Source organism: Pollicipes pollicipes, unplaced genomic scaffold (genome assembly GCF_011947565.3).
Source record: "Pollicipes pollicipes isolate AB1234 unplaced genomic scaffold, Ppol_2.1 Scaffold_7261;HRSCAF=8764_pilon_pilon_pilon, whole genome shotgun sequence".
Taxonomy (NCBI): domain Eukaryota; kingdom Metazoa; phylum Arthropoda; class Thecostraca; order Pollicipedomorpha; family Pollicipedidae; genus Pollicipes; species Pollicipes pollicipes.
This window is the reverse complement of record NW_023597054.1, coordinates 29,470,415-29,496,193: the sequence shown is the minus strand read 5'-3', so window position 1 is coordinate 29,496,193 and position 25,779 is coordinate 29,470,415. Positions and strand designations below refer to the sequence as shown.

Below are 25,779 nucleotides of genomic sequence, written 5' to 3'. Positions count from 1 at the left end.
TTTTATGTTTGTTTCCCACACCTCTCCCAGCCATTACGAACTCGTTCGCACACTCCCAGGCGCGTGGCAATGTCAACAGAAAACATAGCACATAAAGCGGAGCCTCACCATATTGAGGTTTGTAAGCGGCACTATAGTGTGGAGCTTGGCCTCCTGCCGCCCCTCGATCAGACCCTCCAGAATCAGGTCCAGCCCGGCGGGCACGTATTTCTCGAAGAGCGTGTTCAGCTCCTGCAGCTCGGCTGCCGGGCGGCCTGCCGCAGAGCGGTGGTGCTGGAATGTCTATACGGCTTGATGCCTTCGGTTTCAGTTCAATACGGACTGACGCTAACCGACGGAGTACTAATTAATCAGCGGCTGTGTGCGACTCGTTGCAGATTTCAGGAGATAGATCCTTGTTTTTATGGTTATCCGCTGGTCGTTTCCGAGAGTTTGGAAAACGATCCAGGCAAAGAAGAATAAGTCGTTAGCGATTGCCACTTTCAAAGTTGAGAGACAGGGATGGGTCGGAGCAGATTATGAGACGCGCGGAACGAAACAACATTATTTTTTGACATTTTAGCACCTGACGCGAAAACGTCCCAGCCATCTCCTACGCAAGCCATACAACTAACCCATCCACATAAAAAGGGTCATGCATTGCTTATGACACGTTGCGAGGGTCACAGCACTGCTCACTGGCGGTCCAGCGGTCCCAGAAGGGCCTGTAGCCGAGGTCCTTCGGGTCCACATACACCATGCCGCAGCGAGAGACGGTGGCCGGCGAGGCGTACTGCAGGTCTCCCACCTAGCGGGCGGTCCAGCGGCGCGCCGTTAACGCAAGGCTAGCAGTGACGACCGCGCGACGCTGGCGCGCTGTACTGCACATCATCCGAGCACAACATGAGCACCAATCGTCACCAACGAACACATGACATGGCAGTAAACAGGAGACAGAGCATGCCATCACGTGACTGTGAAAGCAGGTGGCCGTCGCATGTGTCTGCGGGATGTGGCTCCATCGATCCGGACACAGGGACGTTTGGAATCAGTACGTGCGTTATTACTCCAAGAAGAGCGCAATCAAAGGGCATCCGATACGATCCGCAGCGAAGCCCACGACTGAGCTGTACCAGAACTGCCCACTGTGTGCCTTCCCAGGGACAAGCGACCATAAAGCAACCACGTGAGTATATCATAGAGGAACATCACGGTCACCACAATACGAATACAACACACCAAGAATGTTGCACAGCAGGAATCTCCCACGGTTGGAAGCGACAGGGCTAAAGCGAGCTGGCTGTTTACAGTAATAATGACAGCAAAGCCAACTGCTGGCGTGCTCTTTAGTACGATGCTGATTACAGAAGATTGTAACTATCCGAGCAACGACAGTTGACTCATAAGCTTAATGTACCGCAGTTGATCCAGACAAGCGTGCCCACGCAGCCACGAGCATCCCAGTTGCGCTTTTTAGCTCCTCCGGCCCAGCCGAGGACCGACCTCGAAGAGCAGTGCGCAGTGTTTCTGCAGACGGATCCGCTCGCCGTTGGCCAGCGTCAGCAGCTTGTTGTCGTCCATCACCGAGTTCATGTTCTCCACCCAGAGCGCGTCCACGTCACCGTCAAATAGCACATAGCTGGCGGCGACACGCAGGCGGCCGTGGTCAGAGGTGAGCTCGGCCGTGGTCAGAGGTGAGCTCGGCCGTGGTCCGAGGTGAGCTCGGCCGTGGTCAGAGGCGCGCTCGGCCGCGGTCAGAGGCGCGCTCGGCCGCGTTCAGATGCGCGCTCGGCCGGCAGCGCCGAGGCGCCGAGCGGCAGAGGCGGGCGACATCATACCGCCTGTCCAGGGCCGACTGGGCCACCACGGCTTTGGCTATGGGTTTGTGGGACAGACTGAACACTAGAGGCTCATGAAGTAAAACAGAGAGGTGATGCAGCAGTGGAAATTAAGGTATTCCGGAAGAAAACTTAAACAGCGGCATACACGATCATACAAAGAAGATACGCGAAAAGTTGTGTCATGTGTAAGTGCGCATATGGATATATATTTTCCGGGATGCATTTAAGTACAAATTTCCAGGATGTATATTGGGGTGGAGTTGAAGCAGGCATAGAAGCTTCAATGAACCCGTACATTGGTATCAACGCAGCTACCAACTGTACGTCACTGAACAAATATGGTTAGCGACGTGTCATTTGCCCCACAAGATTTGCTCAAATGACGCGCAATGATATGTAACCGGCTAAAGTATTGTTAAGCTTAGATTTGTGCCTTCGGACCATGACTTTGTGCGTGCTGACAAATTGCACGACGCAAATATGTGACACGCAACTGTCATTTGATACCGATTGCGTGAAAGGTCCTGGTAACAAAGCCACCCTACGAAACCTTTCGGCCAAGTTCACCGCATGCATGTACGCCATCGGTAACGGCTGACCGAAACTCTGGCTTCTCGGTGGGCTTGTTGATCTCCCTGAAGATGTTCGAGAGCAGGCCGTCGGTCCAGTCCCGCGTGATCGGGTCCAGCACACCGTACAGCTCCAGCACGGAGCAGGCCTGCCGGCGGCGCACCACGTCAGCTCAGAGCCACTACAGGCTGCTGTCCGCCCAGTCAGCCGCGTGGTCCAGCCAGACACACCGCAACGTTGCGGTGCAAAGCAGACGCGATGTCACAGTGGGTGCGCGACTCGAGCAGTCGCAGACACCTCGCTGCTGACCCCGTATAAGCTTTGCACAGCCACACTGTTTCCTAGACACCGCGTTCGGGCGTGCATCCGGCAGAGTTCAGTGCTGACCATTAGACACACTTTAAGCAACACGCGTGACTTTCGGGAAAACGTGCGTACAACGTAACGCACCTTGGCGTTAAGGGTGTAGATCTTGGTCGGGAAGCCCATGATAGTCTGGGCGTCGCGCAGTGTCTTGATGATGACGGACTTGCCGCCGCCGGTCGGGCCGATCACCATGGTGGTGTGGCGGGTCTTCATGATCTCGTACATCTGGATCACCTTCTCTGTCTGCCGGCACGCAGCGAGTAGAACAAGCCGTCAGTCTGCTGCCAGTGAGGCGCGTTTCCCAGCATTGCAACAGAGCCACTGCATGTGAAGCCAGCTTCCGTGCCGACGTCGGCCAGCGTTTTCACAGCCCAGCCCGCCCGCCCGCCTGGACGTCTGTGGGCGGCCTCCGCGGCCCCGATCGGCACCTGTTTGGGCAGGTTGGTGTAGTTTTTGTCGACGATGGCCTGGTCGACAGCCGCACTCAGCTTCTCGTCCGTCTCCTGGGGACACTCGACGCCCGGGAACAGGTCGTTCAGCAGGCCCAGGAACAGCGGCGCGTCCTCGTACGTAAACCGGGCGAAATTCATGTCTCTGAGGGCACACGGAAACGGCTACAGTCATCACAAGGGCAACTCGTGTCACGATGGATACAGGGTTGCACGCATAATCAGCATAACTTTCATTAGGACGTACCCTAATTCAAGCCCACTTTTCGCGAGGAACAACAGTTAATGGAACAAGATGACTACAGCAAACACCGGGCAGTTGGGTCTAGCAGTTACCAGGTTGAATTAAATCATGTCATCCGGTTTGACAACCCTGAAAAAGCTCTCAATTTTAAAACGCCATTCTGTCTCCCTACGTCCTTACTTGAGAGATTTCATCAGTATCATGTCCTCCGGCATGTCCTGGGTGATTCGCTTCAGTTCTCCGGCCCGCACCAGCACCGCCTTGATGTTTCGCAGACCAAAGTCGTAGTGGTGCTGCTTGGAAAGTTGCTCCTTAGACAACTTATACAGCACCGTCATTTTCTTAGCCAGGGTCTGGAAATGGGCAACACCGCATACGGTTGTTATAATAGCGCAAGTATTTTCACGGGAAAGCTTTCATTTCCAGAAAAAAACGCGTGATGGTCGACTGTCGAAGGATTTTATTTAATGTCTAAATAAATTCACTCACTCCCTTGTGTTTTTTCCTTAAGCATTGCGTTATACCCTTTTGCAAGTGCGGTCGCAAATCAATCATCGCAGGCATCGAAACGGCAAACATTCAGCGCCGTGAAGCGTTGCGTTGTCCTGTTTGCAGCCGCCCAGAAGGCGGAAGTCGTCATACCCCTCTCTCAAATGGCATACACCGCCGCCACCGGGCGGTCGCACCCAGCCGCGGGCTGTCGGCTGGCCACACGGTACCTTGGCCTGCAGGAATCCCTCCGAGAACAGCATGATGAGGCAGATCATCTGCAGGTCGGGCACGATACACACCACCGGCCGGAAGAGCGCCTTCACCGACTCGGGGAGCTCCGTGCGGCCGGCGTACCCGGGGTTCATCGTGATGAACATGCCCACCTTCGGGTCCATCACGATCTCCTGGCCCTCAAACTGCAACACCACGTCCGTATCAGCTGCTGCTGAATGCAGGAATTTGGCGCCAGATCCCTCCCGGCTCCAGCGCGGGGGACGTCACTGCAGCTGGGGCTCACGTCATATCGCACCGCGACATGCCGAACTAAAGCGACGTTCAGTGATCACGTATATTGTGCCGCCGGTTGGCAGTGCCGACCATACAGCGAAGCCGGCTGACATTGAGGCTGTCCACGTCCTTTACTGCTGCAGTGGCCCACTCACGTGAAACTTGGCCAGCTTCTTGACCAGAGCGTTACGGATGGTCTGCAGCTGGGTCGATATGACGGAGATGACGGAGATCTCGATGCGGTTGAACTCGTCGAAGCAGCCCCAGGCTCCACTTTGGCACAGGCCTGACCCGGGCAGCCGTGTTATTCACTGCCTCTCATTCATACTGTATCTGGGCACATAGCGTGCGATGAGGAACATAACTCTGCCATAACGACTGTACCGCATCCATCGTCAACATCCTTCCTAACAAGGCTCCTTCATAATTCTTATGCACACAAAAGGTGACGTAGGCTACTAGAGACTAAGTAGACTACTTAACACGTAGGCACAGAACGTTGTTCGTGGAAGTAAAATTTCAGCACGTTTTCTCCGACCGTCTATGCATGGTGTAAATGATCAATAGTCAGTAAGCTGTAGCCTCAATCAGTCATTACCGGAGAAGATCTTCCCGACGGCTTTATAGTCCATGCCCTCTCCGCAGTTGGTGACCACGCAGAGCAGACCCAGCGCCTTGGCCAGATCCTTGGTCGTCTCCGTCTTGCCTGTGCCGGCCGGACCTGCAACGGCCAGTCAGCTGTAAGTAATCGCCATCAGCAGCTACCTCAGCAAACTCTCCAAACAGCACGCATTCCCTCGGCACACCTTCTCAAAGTGGCCAACGCACCGACCACACCCCTCGACTGAGAGCATCAACCCTTCATCAGCGACTTCCAGTGACAGCGCCGTGGCGGCGTAGCGGCGCTGCCGACGCCGTGACGCGCCGGGCGGCCCGGCCGACGCCTGAGGCGTGCCCACCTGCCGGCGCGCCGCCCAGGTTCATGGAGAGAGCCTGCGTGATGGTCAGGTAGATGCGGTCCGTCAGCGGCGTGATCACCAGCCGCCCGTTCAGGCCCATGTACTCGTAGCCGTAGTTGAACTGACCTGCCACCCCACGCGACGGTGCCGCGTCAGTGTGCTGACCACCGCGGAGACGACCAGCAGTAAACAGGGCTAGTGATAGCGATAGTCTACACACTATAAACTATAGAACAGGACGGAAAGACCATAACGACAGAAGACGCGGAACAACTGCTTCAGCGTAACACTACCTCACCATGTGCGCGCTGTTCCAGTACCATTTTTCTGATACATAGGAGTTGATAGTTCAGTTTTGCGCAGCATGACAAGCACATATCATGTTTGTTGGAAGATCGTGTTTGTGTAAAAATTAAGGTTATATTCCTTTGAGCTTGGAGTGGCATGCCACGGTGTCAGTTTTGGTCTAAAGATCCTCCTGAAATGTTGACGCGCGACATTTCGAGGCAAAATATAGTCTAACCGAGTACAGTTAACGCACCCGGACGGAGATCTTGACCATATATGGGTCTCGAGCACACGACCAAGTACTCTCCACCGTCCACACGTCTCGCCACGAACGCCCTGTACACAGCTGCCTCCATCTGGGCACATTACCGGTACACTGATGGACAATGAGGCTGTCGGGCTCTCGCATCCAGTAGAAGCGCAGCTGGCTCTCCCACTCAAACTCCGTCTGGTCCAGGATGCTGTCCCTCACAAAGGCCTCTATGATGTCCCTGAACACATGCGGAAGTTCGTGGCTGTCAGCTGGGGATGCCCCCAGCGGGACCGGGCGTGTGTCATGCGCGCATTGGGTGAGTTTGTGTCATGACGCCTTTGGAGCACGTTAGGAGCACGATAACGTCGCGCACCTTGATGTGGGTACATGAAAAAACCGTCGGAAAGTGGATACGCCGCCAAGGCGGAAATGAAACCTTTCCCGCAGTCGCAATTATCGCAGGGATTGGTAGTGTTAAGACCTCCCTCACCAAGTTGGACAGTCTGCTTATAAGGCAACCCTGACAATATCACAAGATGAATCACTCCCAAATCAACGTTCCGTATCCATTTCATAAACCACAGCATGGTATATGAAACGCAAAAATACAACACCCGAAAGTTCCGTAAACAAATTGCCGGTTCCGACCCGAACACTAACAGCCGCCTCATACCTGGCGTGCACGTCTATGATGAGCACGGTGTTTATCTTCTTGCGATCGTTAGGGGTGAGTTCAGTGCGCACGATCAGCACCAGCTCGTCCAGCTGCTGGTTCAGCGTGGCCAGGTACTCCTTCATCGCGCGCTTGTTTCCCTGGGGGTCGACGTGGGCTCGGTAAGAATCACCGACGCTTCCCACTACGCATGCAAGTCATCCAAACATCGATCACTAACTCACCAACTCGTATAACTACCGCTTTGTTCACCTGTGTGTCAACTGTTGATAATGACTGTCGCGATCGGGATCAGTGGAACGTTTAAACCAGTGTGCGGCATTCGAAGTCGGGACTTCTGAGCCAGTCCAAAATTGTAGGAGTCCCGTGACAGGGCGCTCGAAATCGGCCTTATATGTCCGGTGCGCCCGAGAGCACCCCAACCGCGGCTCAGGACGCAACAAACCGATTACGCATAAACCGAGCGGTGTCTGGCCTGAACAGCTACTTAGACCAAAACGAAAAATGTGGAAACGGCAGCTAAAACTGAAACGAAATGGAAGGGCATAAAGACGCAAACTGACCTTCTTCACGAGTCGGAACACTTCCTCCACCTCTGCCGTCCACCACACTTGGTTAGCCGCCAGGCAGATCATACCCTGGTAGTCCAGCATCCACTGAGCTCTGCCGAAGCACAGCAGTGCATCGCCGTCAGTGTGTTCTGTGCGGAGGTGCACACTGCCGCCCGCGAGCGTAGGTCGGCCCCCATCCGCGCGACACCCTTTCGCACCCGTAACATCTGTTGTATCTGTACCGACCGCTACAGCTAGCCAGGACATCGATCCCGCTCTGTAGTGTGGTTAGCGCCACTCGCCGACACGATAAGAGGACCCCGATCCCTCCAACGGTACCCTGCACACACCTCGGTTTTGTTGTCTTGGCGTACTCGTAGATGGCCTTCTTGGTGAGGAACCTGTTGGTCCTCCACATCTCCGCCAGCACGCTGTTCATCCAGTCCTCCACTCTGCCGTCAACCACCTGCGGGGTGCGGTCCCAGCCATACAGTCACGTGCCGCGGGCTAGCGGGGCACAGCGGAGCGGCGGCAAGCCTCAGGCGGAAAGGCTTCGAGTTCCGTAAAGGCCTCATTATTTCAGAACGTTTCACTTGTGGATGGCTGCTTAGGTACACATGCAATGCAGATGTTATGCTACGCATTTTGTGAAATGCTTTAGTTGTGGCCAAACTCACTGAACACATCGAGTCCTTCACTCATTTTGTTTCGTATATCGCATCTTGCACAACATTCAAACCATACCTACGCAGCAGGGAGGTAACCAACTGTCACGTTTTAAATCACACCTCAACTACAACAGTACCAGGCAAGCGACAAATCAATGTGTCTTGTCTGGGCGATGATCGACCGATAAATTGGCGTACACATGCACAACTCGCGCACTACCTGAGCTTCCCTGAACTCCATGATTTCCTGCTCTGCGGAATGCATTGCGGATGCGACCAGGTCATCGTCGGCGTTGCGCACCATCCGTAGAGATAAGATGTTGTCAAACATCTGCACGAGGAAAAGACACGCTCAAACGCCACCCCAGGCGGATGCCGCACCAACGGCTCGGTGATGTACGAGTCATGCATTCGACAGCACGGAGCCATACGATCTGTCGACATCCAAGCCTGGTATAACACGCAATATGGTGAAGGGCCAATTTGAAACGCCCCTCGCCCTCCCCCTCCAGGTTTTTTAGAAAAACTCACAAACAGTACCGCACAGCCACGCCAAACTTGGCATGTCTGCGCACGGTGGAATAGACAATCGTTTGGCATTTAAGGGAGTGCCCCACCTTTTGTGCATATTTCAAAAACATACTCTAGTAAAACCTCAAGACTAGTTACGTCTAGTAGGAGCACTGGGTAGTGCTACTGCAGCATCGTCAAGGCATATAAGGATGTCGATTTTTAATCATTTTCGCATCCAAGTTACGCTGTCAATGCTTTCCAATATCACTACACTTCTTCCATGCGGTCGCGACAACCGTTGGCACAACAACCACCGTACGCACCCTCGCTGGTGCGAATTTAAAGAGCGTTCGTGAATGGCCAGCGGGCAAGAGCCTGTGACCAATAACCGCATCGGCTGAAGTTTGAACCAGTGTGTTGCACAAATCATGTGTTACTCCCATTCCCAAGGCCAAAGTGCGCCTCGGAAAGAGCCAGTGTGGTGGACGCTATAAGCGAGAAATCAAAGACATAGTGTAACGTTTCGTTGAATTCGTGGGATAATGGCTTCATGTTCGCATATATTACTATCTAAATAGTGTTTCACCCCTATGCAGCATTTGCTGCACCAACATTTTGACACGCTGGTGTGCTACAAGCATTACAAAACACACACGCTGTAGAAAGCAAAGCAAGTGAAATGTATTGTTGTTGGTGAGCGGGGAGTCAAATGAGATTTTTCTCGCATGCTTGCCCACTTGAAATCGAAATCCTGAGCTGTTCAGGATTTCGAGGAAACTGGCATAAGTGATCGAATCATACGCGCCTGGTGTACCAATGAAAGAAAAGTAGAAGAAGATGGGACACTTCCTTTGACCGTTAGACATACCTCTTAAGGTCGCTCATCTGTGACAAGTCAAAATCAGACCACGACTGTTAGCGAAGGCAACGCAAAGGGAATAATTCAAGCGGATGCGACAACAAATTGTTAAACAGGGTCATTCAACCAAGGGACAGTTTTTTGGACAGAAATACCAATAAAATAACATTTGGCTAATCCCGCTCGCTTCGGATAACGTATGAAGGCGAGATCAATGTAAAAAACTTTCCGTTTTGAAAGTTTGAACATCACAAAGAAACCTTAAGCTGAACGAACCAAAAATTATCGCATTGTTTACCCTACATGCCTATGCCAGCAGCCTTCATTCCTCATGTGCACGTGCGTCACTTACGAAAAAGGCTGTTGCAATTAACCTGGGTAAACTACCTTGATTATGTGTTCCTGAATGCACTGCGGATCACTGTTGCCCAGGATGGAGAGCAGCTCGTCGTCCGAGATGAAGAAGAAGCGCGGGAAGGCGTTCCGCTTGGCGTCCAGGTAGTCGGAGAGCGACTTCTGGCACTTCTCCAGGCCCAAGGAGACCGTCTCCAGGTCTAGCAGGCGGTTAGGAGCCACGCACGCCGCCTTTATCATCGGCACACGATGCGTTTCGTTCATTATCTGAAGGGAGACATGGAACAACGATAAGCATATCAGATGTGCGTGATAAGTGGGGTGGCACTCAAAAATACTAGTATGCCGGCGGTGCGTCTGTAATGGCCCCGTATGCTCCCACTTCGACGCTGCAACAGCAATTTTTTCAATCTCTGTAATATCTTAAAGCACATCAGTATCGCCATATTACATCCCATTACACCAGAGACCCGGAACAAAGCCGATGGAAGGTCTCAAGCCCGCGTACCCGCAAACACAGTTCAATAATTATTTTTTCAGTACACAGAGTCGCATTGTAGCAAACGTGGAACCGCATTTTGAAGTCAACAAACACACCGTATAGAAGTACACCCAGATCGGCATAAAATCAAGACACGAAAAAATCACTTCACAAAACAGTCACAAAACAACAAGATGCTGGTGCAGCTCTCCTAGTTTGTTTTTGCTTAAAGAAAGCGCGATGCACGTAGCTGTGAACCCTTGTAGGGAGCGTGAGGACTGTAGAGGCAACATCAGCGCTCTGGGGCAATAAAGTGTCGATAGTCTTTCAAGCCTCAACCCCGAACAACCCACGTGACAGCCAAAGGTGCTAACCACTCCGTCATTACCCCCCTAGTTGTCTCAGGCACATGATGCAGTTAAGTGCAGGCATGCGTATGACTGAGACTGCAGTCGCCATAACGCTGTGCAGCACGACAAACAAAGACGACACTGTTCAGCCCGGTCAACTTGACGCGGCCACCGCACATCGTGCCAGCGGTAGCAGAACACAGCAAAACATTCCGAAGCCTGCAATCGTGTTACCATAACAGATGGCGCGTCATGACTAGGAGAAGGCTCATGCAAAAGTACGCATATTGTGTTGCATGGGTACCTGGATGAGTCAGCTGTATGCGAACTGTATGCATTCCATTACGCTGTATATTCGAGGACGAAGCATTGAAGCCGCAGTGGCGTATGCTCTGCCAAAGATAATCAACGAGGTGTTACATCACCGCCAACGCACCTTCTTGTACATGCTGTTGATGGCGTCGAACTTGCGCGCCTCTTCCGGCAACTGAGACCTGATATCGGGAGAAAGGTAGATGGCCTCAAGGTAGATCCACTTGCGCTGCACAACCAGCCATATCTCCAGCACCTCGGCAATCACCGACAGTGTCTTCTCCCACGACTGTATCTGAGGCAGGAACGGCCCCACGAATCTGGAACGAACGTGCAGTGTGTTAAGCTAACCTGATAACCAAATGTGACAACGCCTTTAAAGGAAGCACGACAACGTCGTTAAATGTTACGCATGCCAACCGCAAACGAAAGCCAAACGAAGTGACTGACAGAGCGTTCCAACAATTTGATGATATCAATATTCAATCTGCCTTCTGTTTGTTTGGCTTAGTTACCACTGCAAGGCCTTAGGCACGTCTATACGAGCTGCCAGGGGAAGGTGGTCATGGTACATGATGATGTACACCATCGCTGTCATGATGTATGATGCTCTATACTCACAAGTGCAGGCAAGGAAAACACTGTGGCCAACTCAACAGCCAACCGAAGCGGCAACGTGGCCCAAATCCTCGCGCTCTTGGATGCAAGCCCGGTAGTCCCCTTTTTATTCATTTTTAGCTTATTTATTCATTTATTTTGTTAGATATTTCCGGCCCACGTTTCCTAACCTTAGTGCTGCCAGTCATTCGGGGTGTCAATGGCGCAGCCACAGTCCAGTCCAGCGTGTCCCCCCCCCCCCCCCCTCCCTCCCACGACGACCAGTAACCCACAGTGGCAGCTTTTCCCAGGCCAGCCACGGTACGGCTTCAGGCTGGGACCCCAGGTCCCCAGACGCTACCACCTGCCTGCGCCGCATCACCTCCCGGAGTCGCTCATGCTCGACAAATGAGTGGTGCTGTCGTCCAGCGCACGTAGTGCCTCGTTGATGTCCCTCGCTCCCCCCCCCCCCCCCCCACCTCCCCGCGCTGCGCCTCACCTGGAGTCGCCTATGCTCCGCAGGTTCGTGGTGCTATCGTCCAGCGTCAGCGGCACCTCGTCCCTCCGCCCCCCCCCCCCCCTCCCATGCCCAGCGCCTCACCTGGAGCCGCTCATGCTCTGCAGGTTCATGGTGCTGTCGTCCAGCGCCAGCAGCACTTCGTCCACGGCGGTCAGCACGAAGCCACGCTCTTCGCCGTCCTTCGTGTAGGGCAGCACCGCGAACCGCATGCCGTCCCACAGCTGGCGGACGAGACGGACAGGTGGGTCAGCGGACGGGGCGGACAGGCGGGTTAGCGGACGGGGCGGACAGGCGGGTCAGCGGACGGGGCGGATAGGCGGGTCAGCGGACGGGGTGGACGGGCGGGTCAGCGGACGGGTGGGTCAACGAACAGGCGAGTCAGCGGACGGGGCGGACAGGCGGGCCAGTGGACGGAGCGGACGGACGGGCCAGCGGACGGGATGGAGAGGCGGGTCAGCGCGCACAGCGGCCGCCGCCGCCCACCGGATAACCGGCACCGGCCCACTCACCGCTCACGTCCAGAGGATGTGGGCAATAACGGTACTGTGGCAGAGGAGATTGGGATGTATTACACCTATCTGGGAAACAGTGTGCACGGAAATGATGTCGGCATGGATCAGTGGCGCGGGTAGGGGAGGGGGCGCAGGGGCATGTGCCCCCCCCCCCTCGGTCCCGTGGGACCCTTTTAGCCCCTCAGAGCCGACGATCAAAGACCCGATCTGAGGGCTTGAAGGCCTGGCTGTAGATGACATTAAGGAGCCCGGACAGCAGGTACAGGCGATCAAATGTAAGTCAAAGGGTATCTTGCCCTGATTGGGGGTCTCCTGACACAATGTCAGGAGCTCTTGGGAAAACTTGCTGAACAAGGACGAGAACGTGACCTCGAATGCCAGAGGCCCACTTGCGTCGGCCGGGGCCCTCTGACAATGAGAGGAAATGTGAGAACTTACAGTGGGAGTTCACAATGAGATAATGGAGTTAAGTTCTGTGTCAGTCAGGGGCTGCAGTAACAAACAGGGAATGGGGTTGGGGCTCCACATCATTTCAGCCTGGGGCTCCTTAGGGCGAATTGGAGTCTCGGTAGAAATTACTGGGCCGGGAATAAGATATCTTTTTGTGGGCCCCCTACGTCGATCCAGGGCCAACTGCCCTGGTAAGGGGACTTTCCGCGTCAAGAAAGAGATCAATGTATTATTTATCCCTCTAAGAACCTCCACCTCGACCAGGGTACCCCGCTACAGCAGCCGGTAGGCAGCCCCGCTAGGACGAAATGCTCATTCATCCATGACCGGGAAAGATAAGGTGCCTTCACTGCTCTATCCGTTGCCTCTTGGACGGAAAGGTAAAGGGCTTCCCTAGTGTTCGATAGGGCGGATCGAAATTAGGCCAAAAGTGGGAAAAGGCCACCGCATGTGTACCTGAGGACGTCCATCCTTTTTCTGAATCGATCCGCGAAACAAATTACATAAAGCAGTTTTGAGCCTGCGCGCTGGCAACCTCGGAGCGAGAACACCGATGAACCGGGGTTGCAGTTTCCGTAAAACTCAACGGCGTTTGCCGCTGCCGAGAACACCGGACGGCGGGCACCGATGCGTGAGAACGACCGTGGTGAAAAAATACACCCGAAAGTTTATATATACATGCATATATATATATATGTATATATATATATATATATATATATATATATATATATATATATATATATATATGTGTATATATATATATATATATATATATATATATACATGTGTGTGTGTGTGTGTGTGTGTGTGTGTGTGTGTGTGTGTGTGTGTGTGTGTGTGTGTGTGTGTGTGTGGTGTGTGTGTGTGTGTGTGTGTGTGTGTGTGTGTGTGTGTGTGTGTGTGTGTGTGTGTGTGTATATGTAAATAAATAGATAGATAGATAGATAGATAGATAGGTAGACAGATATATTCTGCTCTTACTGGTCCAGTTCCACCATCATGTTCCAGCACCGGGTCGCGGTGCTGTAAATGCCAATCCGTTCTGAGCATAAATCTACGAATCGCACCCCCAAAACATGCTTCTCGTCTACCCTCTAAACAAAGGAATTCATCTCCCAAAGCGTTCGATGCCAGAAACGTCAGTGTTTCGTCCACCTGCTAGCCGCCACCTAGTGTTAGCCGAGGGGCTGCCGCATTAGAGCCAGCCTACGGATAACGTCGGGCACTGGGGTTTTTGTTTGGAAGACTTGCGAGCGCGCACATGACAATTTGTTTCCACTTCTTGAATCTGTACGAAGACTGAACATTCCCAGACGACCATGGGTTGGCCGTGTCAATACAAATTTATGGCAGCATTCGATCTGCAACCTACGTTCACGGAGGTCTCAATACCTCTGTGCAATCCAAAAAATTCAGGCAAGTGCCCTGAGAGCGTTCGGTTTAGAAAACGTCCAATGAGCCACCATAAAATAAATAGCACCGACGGCATATTCCGTGAAGTCGTTTATCGCCTGGTTCCTCCAGTTCACTGACTTCAAAATACAAACGGAATTGTGTGGTGCGGTGTCATCTTACTTCTGTCTAATTAAAGACGGTAAATATCACAGCAAGACACAGAAGATCGTGCCCCTCTAAATTAGTGGGCCATGTCCGGTGATTTTATACTGGGGGGGGGGGGGGAGAACTTTCAATGGCAGGGCACCTTTTGTCAACCCCGAGCCCTCCCACCCCTTTACCAATATCCAGGCTGCGTCCCTGGCATGGGACCGACGCATTGCTACGGCGGTGAACGTGCTCCTGGATTTCAAGTAATGCAATGAACAAAAAAACTACTGCCGTACATCTCATACGGAGCCCATCGCTGATTTGTTTTGATGACGTAGTTCAGCTGAACCAGGCAGGACGCCAGGCGTCAGCCGGTCGCCTTTGAACAGCACGGACAGAAGCGGAACCAATGTATGCGCACGTCAGCGCTTAAAATCCACTGCTTCCCCTTACATCTGCGATGTCTTTGACTCCTTTCTCGATGCCCAGTTCCTTGATGGCGCCGCCCACTATTTCAGCGATGACGTCACTGTAGTTACTCAGTTCCATGGCGAACAGATTGGCCAGGGTAAACGTCTCCGGGTCCATTTCGAATTCTTTGCCTGTAAGGAGACACAGCAACATTTTACTTTCCTTTCGGTGTAGTGTTATCAAGCACCGACACACAGCAGCTGTGAACAGCGTTCAGGGATCAAGCTTCCCTGTCATGATCCGGCCCAACGCACAAAATACAAAAGATGTGTCGCAGCCAGCCGACAAGCGAGAGACGTAAGTTTCAAGCTTTTGATAACTAAACTGAAATTTTTGTGTCAAATACAGTCAAGGCAGCGTTGTAATAGCGGAATAGCCTGCTGTCCAGAGGCCGTAAAACTAGTCAACAGTAGCATCACTATCAGCAAAACAACATAAAGTGGGCTTCCGGGTGCCACCTAAACTCCGTGAGTGCTGTGTTGCCGCCATATTGCAGGGGAGCTGTATACTTCCATGTAACGTTGCCACCATGCACTCTAGCCACCGTTAAAGTTACGTGGACCAATGTTGTCAATGTGCAATGTGACGAAATCATCTCTGACCTGTTTTCTTCATCAGCTCGCGCCAGTGTCTCTCCCTGATGGCCTCGTTTTTCAGGTCCACAAAGAGCGGTACGGACGCTTTGAACTGTTTCATGTTCTCCTCCAGGTGCTTGCCGATGTCCAACTGCCGGACGTCCCGCGGCAGCTTCTTGAACTGCCGGATGTACACCTCGATGTCGTCCGTCAGAGCCTGGGAGTTGAGGTTTGCCCACAGGGTCTGGGCCAGCTTTTCACGCGCTTCCTGGAAATGCCAAAGAACAAGCTGGAGTCAGGGGCAGTGGTCATAGTACACCATATGAAGCCCCCACGCGCGATCACGGCCACGTGGTCACAACCGACGGGGAACAGAGACTCGCCGCTAAATTTATAGAAAAAGTGGGCGTTTTTTCGATGATCGTGCCATAGGTGCCATTTTCAAAAGAACTTAGGCAGCCATCGTCGCAATAAAGCCCAGACGTGCGCCCAAAACAGGACGTGTGAACCTCGCACCGCGCAATTATTACCTTCTGCGCCACGTATATATCGTAGATGAGCCGGAGGCCGGCCATGTCCTTCTGCATTCGTGGTCAGCTCGGGGTAAGCGGTGATGTCCGAGATCGAACAGCCGTTCCGAGTTGACTAGCTCCTGCTGCCGCTCCAGGAGCGAAGCTAGCTCATCCTTCGTAACTCTGGGGCAGCACATGCGTGGCCAGAGGTCGTATTCCAACTGGCAGGGCCTCAGGGCTCATCCCCGTAACTCTGGGGCAGCAATGCGTGGCCAGAGGTTCACTGGCCAGGGCCTCAGGGTCAGATCCCGGGGGGCAGCGCATGCGCGGTCAGAGGTTGTATTCCAACTGGCAGGGCCTCAGGGCTCATCCTCGTAACTCTGGGGCAGCACATGCGTGGTCAGAGGTCGTGTTCCAACTGGCAGGGCCTCAGGGCAATCACAGAGAGTGGATGTCGATCACCTAGCGCCATACACGAAACAGAACGCACCAACATTTGTTACCACTATCCATATTAGTGTCACGTGTGCTTACTTTATCATATTAGTGTCAGCAATGCTTACTTCTCCACACGCTGTCTCATTCGTCCACATGCCTTATGACATCAGATAGTTTGGAAACACGGCTGGACTGTACCAAGTACAGAGTCAGACTATGTGATCACCTCACCGCGCCCCTGTCATCGTGCACCGTAAATCATAGCGCCCTGTGTGCTAATTACAAGAAGCATGCATTACAAGCACTTGACACAGGCGGCGTAAAAATCCACAATAACCACCTGGACCTACCAGGCTTCCAGGCATGGAAAAACACGACGGAATAGCGGAAGCGCGAACTTCGGTTTCGAACGCTGGATAACGAAACATAGCGCGGTTCCAGCCCCTCCGCAACGTGCGGTTACCTTCATCTTGTGCTCTCCCAGGTCGAACTGGTCGCCCACGGTGCCTGGGCCTTCCTGGTAGTAGCGCTCACAGAACTTGGCAATCTCGCCGTGGAACTCAGCCACCTCGTCTTGCGTGATGGCCGTGAACCTGCTCAAAACAGTCTTTGTGAACACGCGTTAGCTAAATTGTGCGCCAACCACTCATCCGAGGACATGACCAGAATGTGTGCTTCGCCGCACCAACTCAGAAATGGCAATTCAGGACCAGTGCAGGCTGCAGTCAACGCGCAGCGCTTCCCCGACTGTGAGCGACTCACCTCTGCTTCACAGGTCCCAGACGGGCGTTAGTGACCTTCGCTCGGAGAAGCAGCTCTTCCCACAGTCTCCCGATGCTGGCGTTGGTCTCTTTTTGTGTTTCAGGTACCTGGGGGACGAGGCCAATGCTTCTAATGTGTAAAAAAGTATTAGAAATGAACACGATAAAACAGCATCCCTCATGCTTACGGTAGCTACATCCCTACGACTTTGTTCCGTCTTGCAATATTAACTGCAAGCCAATCACTAGGGAGGCAGGCATGCTCCCGTGCAGACACAGTACGTTTGCTCGTTCCGATGCACATTTTGGTCTCACCAATGCGCAATAGGTGCACACGACGCCGTGCAAGAAGAACACCACCACCAACAGGCTGACCAGTTCCCCCGACCCAGTGGCGCCCCCGGCCGGCGTCTCGCCGCTGTCCGCGCCGCCGGAGCGCGCGCTCGTCCTGCCCTGCTTCACCTCGATGCCGTGCACACTCAGCATGCGGTACTGCTCTCGGATCTCCACCATCTTCAGCTCCACGTCCAGCGACATCTCCTGCACGTCCGAGATGGTGGCCAGCAGAAACTTGATGTCGTCCTGGGTGGCCGGTCGTCGGCTCAGGTCGTAGTGCTTGTCCTGCGGGCGGCGGGGCAGTCCAGAAGCAGCGCTCATAACAACGCTGATTGCGTCCATGCTGTGTTCTCTAAATGCGAGGGTGGCGTGTCGCCGCGAAAGGCAGGGTAGTGCCGCTACCTTGCGTGTCTCAGCAACAGCCGTTAGCTGTCACGGTGTACGTGTGACAGCCAACGACTAGCTTTCTAGAGCTTCTTGTGCCCTCAGACACGCATTCCCGACGCACTCGCACCCGTTTACATGGAAACGAGCTTTTTAATCATACATCGCACCGAATATTTTGACTTGATACCAAACGGTACAGTCCTTGGCCGCACAACGTAAGCCAGAAGGTAAACAATAATCAAGTAGGCAAGGAGCAGGTACAACCAGTGTATTCATATTGTGCCTCTGTGTACGTAGTTGCATAGGAGACATAATGGGCATCCAGAAATGACAAATTATTTGTGGCATTTTTACTTTAAAAACATTATGAACGACATATTTTTCCACGTTGAAAGATACCTTTAAATTGTATTAACGCAGAAGATTGTTTTCAACTACACAGACATCGAAGTGTGCAATACAATGCCACAACGTAATAAATCATGAAAACGGCTGATGCGACGCTCCTTCGTCAGGGCAGCAGGCGTGATTTTTATTGTGATACACTCCGTAACATATTTAGCACAACTCAATGGTCAACTTTGAAATTGGTTGCTACATTTCATTCGGACTAGTTCCGCAAATTTATACTTTCTTGGCATGAGCAATGCATGGCCAGAAACTAGCTGTGCTCTCTCGGCAGTTTGGCAAATGCTGAGACTGTGTACCTACCTCGAACAGTTCGCAGAGATCGTCTAGCTTCTGCTTGGCGATGCCGTTGAGGAGCGCTCCCAGCGTGTCGATCCAGCCCTGGACGTGGCCCTTCACAGCCGCCGCCAGGTCGTCCACACGCAGTCTGGAAACGAGCACGCGGTACTGACCCTCGGCAGGAGGGGCAACTAGAGGCCGCTCTGCAGGGCGCGGCGCTGGCCAACGTGCCTGTGCTGTGTCGCTCGATTTGGAGCAAATGGGGGGGGGAGGGGCGAGAAGATGCACTCACTTGATACTCTGGGCGTCGACCTGCAAATGGGGGGGGGGGGGAGGAACGAAAAGATACACTTACTTGATGCTCTGAGCGTCGACCTGCAAAGACGTCGTGTTGACGTCCTCCATGATGCGTTTGTAGAACAGGAACTTGTCGTCCCACGCTACAAGTGAAGGCTGGCGCGCCACGAACTTCTCGCATGTAGGCTGCTTTTCATACTTCCACAGGTTGCGGTACCGGCGCCATCTGAAGAGTTCGACAGCTTACCACCGAGTGCAGTACACGACAGCGACTTCCTCTGAGCATACGTTGGTAAAGGAGCGAAGACAGCGCTGGGTGAAATCACGTCAGCTATCCGTCACATGCATTTGCCGGCCCACGAAGCATTGCGCGACCTGGCTCGGGATTGATGTATCCTCTTGACGAGGCGACTTACAGCTGAATGCTCTTCTGCACCCGGGAGAGCAGGTTTTGAACGGTGTTCTGTATCTCCAGCACTACATCGATGACCCGCGGGTCACAGCTGATGTCTTGGAAGAAGCTGTACACGAAGGTGTCGTTTGAGTTGTCTCCCATCTTAATAGAGGGGCACTCCAGGCAAGAGCCTCGCTGCCACCGCACGAAGTGTTTGGAGCTGAAACACACCGAGTCTGCCGTTACGAACACGAACGCCAATTCCGTTCATAGTTATCAGAGCATGCGTAAACCCCTTAAAGATTGGTATTTGAAACCCCGAGCTGTACAGACCCAGAGCTCACTGCAGGTTGGTTTCATAAGACTGCAGTGCATCTCCTGCAATGTCCCAAACGCTAAACCCCGCATATAAACACCTATGTGGTCCTGGGGCGGTTTCGCTGAGTTGCGGTATGGCGAGTTATTCCCTGCGTACACACATTTAGAGCGCGGCTCAACATTCATTCACCGACATTATCAGAATATCCACAAAATCTGTCGTGCAACAAAAAAGAGCGCATGTGCATTTTAGCAACTTGTCATGGGGGGGAGCTTTTTCGATTTTCTGTTATATCACGCTATTGGTTGGTGGCACATACTTCAATTATAAACCCATCAATTCTTGGCATTGAAATCAATCACTTTATACGCTGTCTCACTCACATCAACATATAGATTCATAAAAATTCAGGAAGAGTATTTACATTTTGACCTTTGTAGCAACAAACGTGACTTCCGCAAAATAAGAAAAGCGCGAATACAATAGGTGCTATCAGAAAAGCACAAGTGTATTTCAAGCAGGTGGGGCAAAGGCAAACACTTATGAAACTCGTCACTCGAAGCAGCAACTAAAACACGCTAATTTTCGTCGTAGATTGGTTGAGGTTTGGTGAACTACAGCAACAGACATAACCGTACAGAGAGCAGACTCAGGGATTTGATCCGACTTCAGAGAAGGCGACGTTTCTACTTCATTTGGAGAATCGTGGACAAACAACCACCCCACCTGCCCTGAACAGATCAGGGACGTGGGACGTTGTGGCTGATCGGCGGCGAACTCTCCGGTAGTGCCAGGTGGCAGCGGGGAAGTGCGAGGCTGTGCCTCGACGGGCAGCGAGCTCTGGCAATACTGGATGGCGACGGAGAAATGGGAGGGTGTGCCTGACCACAGGCGAGCTCTGGCACGACTGGATGGCAACGGAGAAATGGGAGGGTGTGCCTTGACCACAGCGAGCTCTGGCAAGACTGGATGGCGGCGGAGAAATGAGAGGTGTGCCTTGACCACAGCGAGCTCTGGCAAGACTGGATGGCGACGAAGAAATGGGAGGTTGTGCCCTTGACCACAGCGAGCTCTGGCAATACTGGATGGCGGCGGAGAAATGGGAGGGTGTGCCTTGACACAGCGAGCTCTGGCAATACTGGATGGCGACGGAGAAATGGGAGGGTGTGCCTTGACCACAGCGAGCTCTGGCACGACTGGATGGCGACGGAGAAATGGGAGGGTGTGCCTTGACCACAGCGAGCTCTGTCACGACTGAATGGCGACGGAGAAATGGGAGGGTGTGCCTTGACCACAGCGAGCTCTGTCACGACTGGATGGCGACGAAGAAATGGGAGGGTGTGCCTTGACCACAGCGAGCTCTGGCTGGCAAGACTGGATGGCGGCGGAGAAATGGGAGGGTGTGCCTTGACCACAGCGAGCTCTGGCAAGACTGGATGGCGACGAAGAAATGGGAGGTTGTGCCTTGACGGCAACGAGCTCCCCGGTAGTGCCAGATGGTGACGGAGAAGTGCGAGGCTGTGCCTTGACGGCAACGAGCTCTGGCAAGACTGGATGGCGACGGAGAAATGGGAGGGTGTGCCTTGACCCACAGCGAGCTCTGGCAAGATTGGATGACGACGGATAAATGGGAGGGTGTGTCCTGACGGCAGCGGGTTTGGCAAGACTGGATGGCGGCGGAGAAATGGGAGGGCGTGCCTTGACGGCAGCGAGCTCTGGCAAGACTGGATGGCGACGGAGAAATGGGAGGGTGTGCCTTGACGGCAACGAGCTCTGGCAAGACTGGATGACGACGGATAAATGGGAGGGTGTGTCTTGACGGCAGCGGGTTTTGGCAAGACTGGATGGCGGCGGAGAAAATGGGAGGGTGTGCCTTGACGGCAGCGAGCTCTGGCAAAGACTGGATGGCGACGGAGAAATGGGAGGGTGTGCCTTGACCACAGCGAGCTCTGGCAAGACTGGATGACGACGGATAAATGGAGGGTGTGTCTTGACGGCAGCGGGTTTTGGCAAGACTGGATGGCGGCGGAGAAATGGGAGGGTGTGCCTTGACGGCAGCGAGCTCTGGCAATACTGGATGGCGACGAAGAAATGGGAGGCTGTGGTGGGACGGCAGCGAGCTATTCCGGCTTCTTTCCCGCTTCTCCGCCATCTGGCAGTGCCAGACGGTGGAGAAGCGGGAGGCTGTGGCTGGGCGGCAGCGAGCTCCCCGGTGTAACCAAATGGCGGGTAGGAAGCGGAAGGCTGTGGCTGGTCGGCGTCAAGAAAAAGAGCATAGGTGCACACATGTGCTTTTACTAATTGAATGGACAAATGGAAAGATGAACTTGCGTGTTTTTTTGCCGTAGTTGCAGCACTTACGCTTCTTTTACGTTGAAGATTGGACCTGTTCTGCACTTGCGCTTTTTAAAAGAAAATCCAAATTTCTGGTGATTGGGGCCATTTCAATTATATTTTCGGCATGATGGGAATTGCTATTACAAATCCCAAAGTGCGAAACGCCAAAATGGCAAAAATTACGTTCGCGCTTTATTTCTTTTGCACGGTCGACATGGAGCTTGACCATCAAGTGTGTTGACACTGCTGACCTTTTAGCGATGCTCGGCAGGACCGCCGTGCGTCCGCGCCCGAAGGAAACGCTTCGAGGGCTTCAGGCAAACGTTGCAGACAGCGAACGGCGGTACAGGCAAACAATCAAACAAAAAAGGTCACACCACCAAAGCGAAAAACGAGGCTCCGCTGGCGGTCTCAGCTCACCACTCGATACAGTCGCGAACGCTGTTCATGATCATCTTGTAGATGTCGTTGGCCAGCGGGCTGACCACCACGTCCGGGGTAGCCAGAAGCATGCTAACCGAGAACAGCGACTTCGAGCCGTTCAGACGCGATAGAAACTCGCGCAGGTTCCACAGTATTAGACTGATGAAAACACGAGACAAGCGGTTAGGAACTTGCAAAGCCCGCAATCCATATAAGGTACAACCGACATAAATACATATCATGGAGGCACGCTAGTGTGTATAGATCCAATACACTTTTGAATTCATCCATGCACAGCATGTAAACGAAGCTCGTCGGAAGACTGACGAAAATTAGCGTGAAACGTCGGATGTTTATCTCCAAAGCCACTTCTTAAACACAAGCTCAAAGCTGATCAAGGCTTTGCACTTTGAACTGTGAACTCATTTTTTTACTGAATCGCAGACTCAATCTTAAAATGGCCTGCCCCAAAATATGGGGGCTTCGTGCATATCCAGAATTAAGACACGCGCCCCGAGTAAAGTCACCAGTGTGTGCCGGTGAGCAGACAGGCGCCCGAGCAGTCACCAGTGTGTGCCGATGAGCCAGACAGGCGCCCGAGCAGTCGCCATTGTGTGCCGGTGAGCAGACAGGCGCCCGAGCAGTCATCAGTGTGTGCCGATGAGCCAGACAGGCGCCCCGAGCGGAGTCATCAGTGTGTGCCGGTGGGCAGACAGGCGCTTACTCGGTGCAGGCCGTGAAGCACTGTTTCTCCCAGTGCGTGTAGTACTTGTAGAGCCGAGGGTTACGGCCGGTGTTGGTGTGCACCACCAGGCCCTCGACCTTGACCAGCTGCGGACCGATGCTCTGGTACTTCCTGGTCAGCCTCTCCATCTCGTGGGCTCGCCGCCCCTCCACGCCGCTGAAGTACTCCTGGTGGCCGCCAGGCCGGCGTGGCTCGGTCAGACACGCCGCGGCCGCCCAATCGCCGAAGCCAACGGATGGTGACTGCGTCATTGCTCGTCCAACTCGCAACGAGTCGGGCCGCTAGTGCGCTAGTAGTTCCTGCCGTCGGTTTGGCTGATGCTTGCATGCGAACAATACCAAATGCATTGAATCTATATGAAACCAAATGTGCTTAAACAAACATCTGCGTACAGTTCAGGTACGAACAGCTGGAAACAACATGCGTCATATGACTGATAACTTTGAAAAAATACCTTGCAGTGGACCAGCTCGTCAGAGGTGCGGGACGGCAAACAGGTCTATAGTGCTCAGACTGGATATCTGGCGTTCCATATCTCTGGCATTCTTTTGAACCTGAAAGAAATTCAACCCGCATGATGTAGCGACTCATTTGCTACACTGCACATGTACGACACGGTCAGGGACTAGGGACCGGCCCAGAATGAAACATTTAGGCAACCGGTGTATGCTGGAAGCATACGACGGTTTTTGCATCACTTTCGGACAAGGCCGAAGATGATTCATTCACAGCCTGCTAGAAAGTTGCATATCTAAACCGGCGTGTTCTAATATTAACCAAGCCCCTTGACTGTGGAAAGATAGCGCACTCAATTCACCCCAATTCGATAAAACGCTCTGATTCGAAACTTCGGGGCAGGAGCATGACAATGTACCATTTAAAATGTCTATCATTTCACATCTGTTCATCACCATGTGTCACCATGACGACATGCCACCGTCCGGCTCTGACTAGGATGCTTCCACCATGTGGTACGCCATTAAGAATGGTTGACTTAACCTGGCCTGAAAAACATTGATACGTGAGGGTTTTCGGCTTACCTCAAAAACCACACTCAGAGTGCGAGAGTATCTAACCAGTTCCGGAACAGCAAATGCTCTGCTAGGCTGCCTCACAGCATGGGAGTTTCGGGTTTCGGCAATTGGTTCCTCACTCTGCTAATCTTTGGAAGCAATCTCAGTCTGGTCACAGCTGGTGCAGCCACTGCCCAGCATGCGGACCCACCCAAAGTCTATCGAGCGGCTAAAAGATCAAAACTTCATCATTGAAATGGAACGTGTGTCAGCCTTCCCGACACCTGGCTTCGCGATGACGGACTAAAGTAAATGCTGAGACGACTCAACATTTTTTTTCGGAAGCCTATAAAATGCGCAGCCCGCGAGCTGTGCCTTGAGCTTTCGTGAGCACAACATTTCCCCCGGTTCGGAATAGAAAAATGCAGGGCTAGTCTTTGATTGATCTCGGCTGTAATCTATACGTCACCTCGCCGCTTGCTGCTGTTTCGGTATCCTTTCTGGTCCATCACATCTGAGGAAGTATTTGCCCTATAGCGCCGTCTCTACGCTAGTGAGCACCTTGGTCCTCTCGCAGTTCTGATACCGTTTCCCAGTCTACAAAAATGGCATGAAAGACATATGGTTATGATCCAAAAGTCAGTCAAAAGTCTTTGTGGCAAAACTGATGTTTGGAGGAAAAAAAGTTCCATCACGTCTCGGACCAGCTGGAGAAGCTCGGCTGGCTTTCGGCGGAAAGCCTGGTCAAATTCCACACTTTGAAGCTTGTCAACAAGATGCTTCGTTTTGGTAAACCAGAAGCGCTAGTCCATGAAATCTGGGTGCTTTCTCAGACCCAAGATCGTCGCACACGGAAGCATGGAGGTCCGCTCAATCCTAGGTCACAGAACGAGATGGGGGTGTTTGTGCTCTCCGCTGCCTCCCAGTATAAATCCCTTTCCCTTGACCTGACACAGCATCCTACGGCGAGGTCTAGTGCACTGTAATCGTCGCTTGCTGAGCCAAACGCTGCCCTGACCACGGAATGGTTCAAGTCTTGCGCACTTGCGCAACAGCATCTCTGCGTGCGTGCGTGCGTGTGCGTGTGCGTGTGCGTGTGCGTGTGAGTGTGCGTGAGCGCGTGCGTGCGTGTGCGTGTGCGTATCGTACGTGCGTACGAGCGTGCGTGCGTGCGAGCGTGCGTGTAAGCGTGACGATGGCTTTGAATAGACACCAGTCTATCATGAAGTCCAAATACACGTCCATGTCCATGTCTAAGTCTATCTGGCGATGACGGCTTAACACCCGTAGGGGTTCTAAGCCGCGCCCAGCACGCCCGCCCTCGCACACACTTGATGGACGAGCGACTCGAAGACGCCGATGGCGCCGTTGCACTTGTTGCAGAAGTCGCCGACGCTGAGTGCGCTCCAGTTGATTCGCTTGGTGGCCGGCCGCAGCACGCGCTCCACGCTCTTCACATCCTCCTTCAGCAGCTCCATCTGACGATGGTGGCGACAGGACGGTGTCAGGTCATACGGGCAACGACTCGCAACCAGAGTGTATCTCACGCGGCCCGTTCTCCTCACACACACACACACACACCACACACGCACACCACACACCACACGCACCACACGCACACACACACACACGCACCACGCACCACACACGCACACACGCACGCACGCACGCACGCACACACGCACCACGCACCACCACCACCACCACACACCACCACACGCACACCCACACACACACCCACACACACA

The 25,779-nt window shown here is 53.2% G+C and overlaps 1 protein-coding gene across 1 annotated transcript in view; it reads right to left on the bottom strand.

Annotated features, from left to right (window-relative positions):
* The window catches only part of LOC119111282 (dynein heavy chain 10, axonemal-like), a 58,051-nt gene extending 32,542 nt beyond the window's left edge, over positions 1-25,509 (bottom strand). The window contains 33 exon segments of the mRNA XM_037235101.1: positions 109-231; positions 653-787; positions 1,483-1,618; positions 2,420-2,538; positions 2,841-2,999; positions 3,185-3,350; positions 3,630-3,802; positions 4,169-4,357; positions 4,604-4,734; positions 5,047-5,169; positions 5,408-5,533; positions 6,065-6,186; positions 6,622-6,761; positions 7,185-7,284; positions 7,523-7,638; positions 8,061-8,171; positions 9,600-9,833; positions 10,834-11,029; positions 11,908-12,047; positions 14,790-14,938; positions 15,410-15,650; positions 15,913-15,999; positions 16,002-16,067; positions 16,516-16,524; positions 16,796-16,925; positions 17,095-17,201; positions 17,556-17,714; positions 18,528-18,651; positions 18,859-19,026; positions 19,217-19,414; positions 22,271-22,432; positions 22,998-23,185; positions 25,363-25,509. Coding sequence (XP_037090996.1) covers positions 109-231; positions 653-787; positions 1,483-1,618; positions 2,420-2,538; positions 2,841-2,999; positions 3,185-3,350; positions 3,630-3,802; positions 4,169-4,357; positions 4,604-4,734; positions 5,047-5,169; positions 5,408-5,533; positions 6,065-6,186; positions 6,622-6,761; positions 7,185-7,284; positions 7,523-7,638; positions 8,061-8,171; positions 9,600-9,833; positions 10,834-11,029; positions 11,908-12,047; positions 14,790-14,938; positions 15,410-15,650; positions 15,913-15,999; positions 16,002-16,067; positions 16,516-16,524; positions 16,796-16,925; positions 17,095-17,201; positions 17,556-17,714; positions 18,528-18,651; positions 18,859-19,026; positions 19,217-19,414; positions 22,271-22,432; positions 22,998-23,185; positions 25,363-25,509 — 4,674 coding nt within the window.
* Between the last annotated feature and the right edge of the window lie 270 nt (positions 25,510-25,779).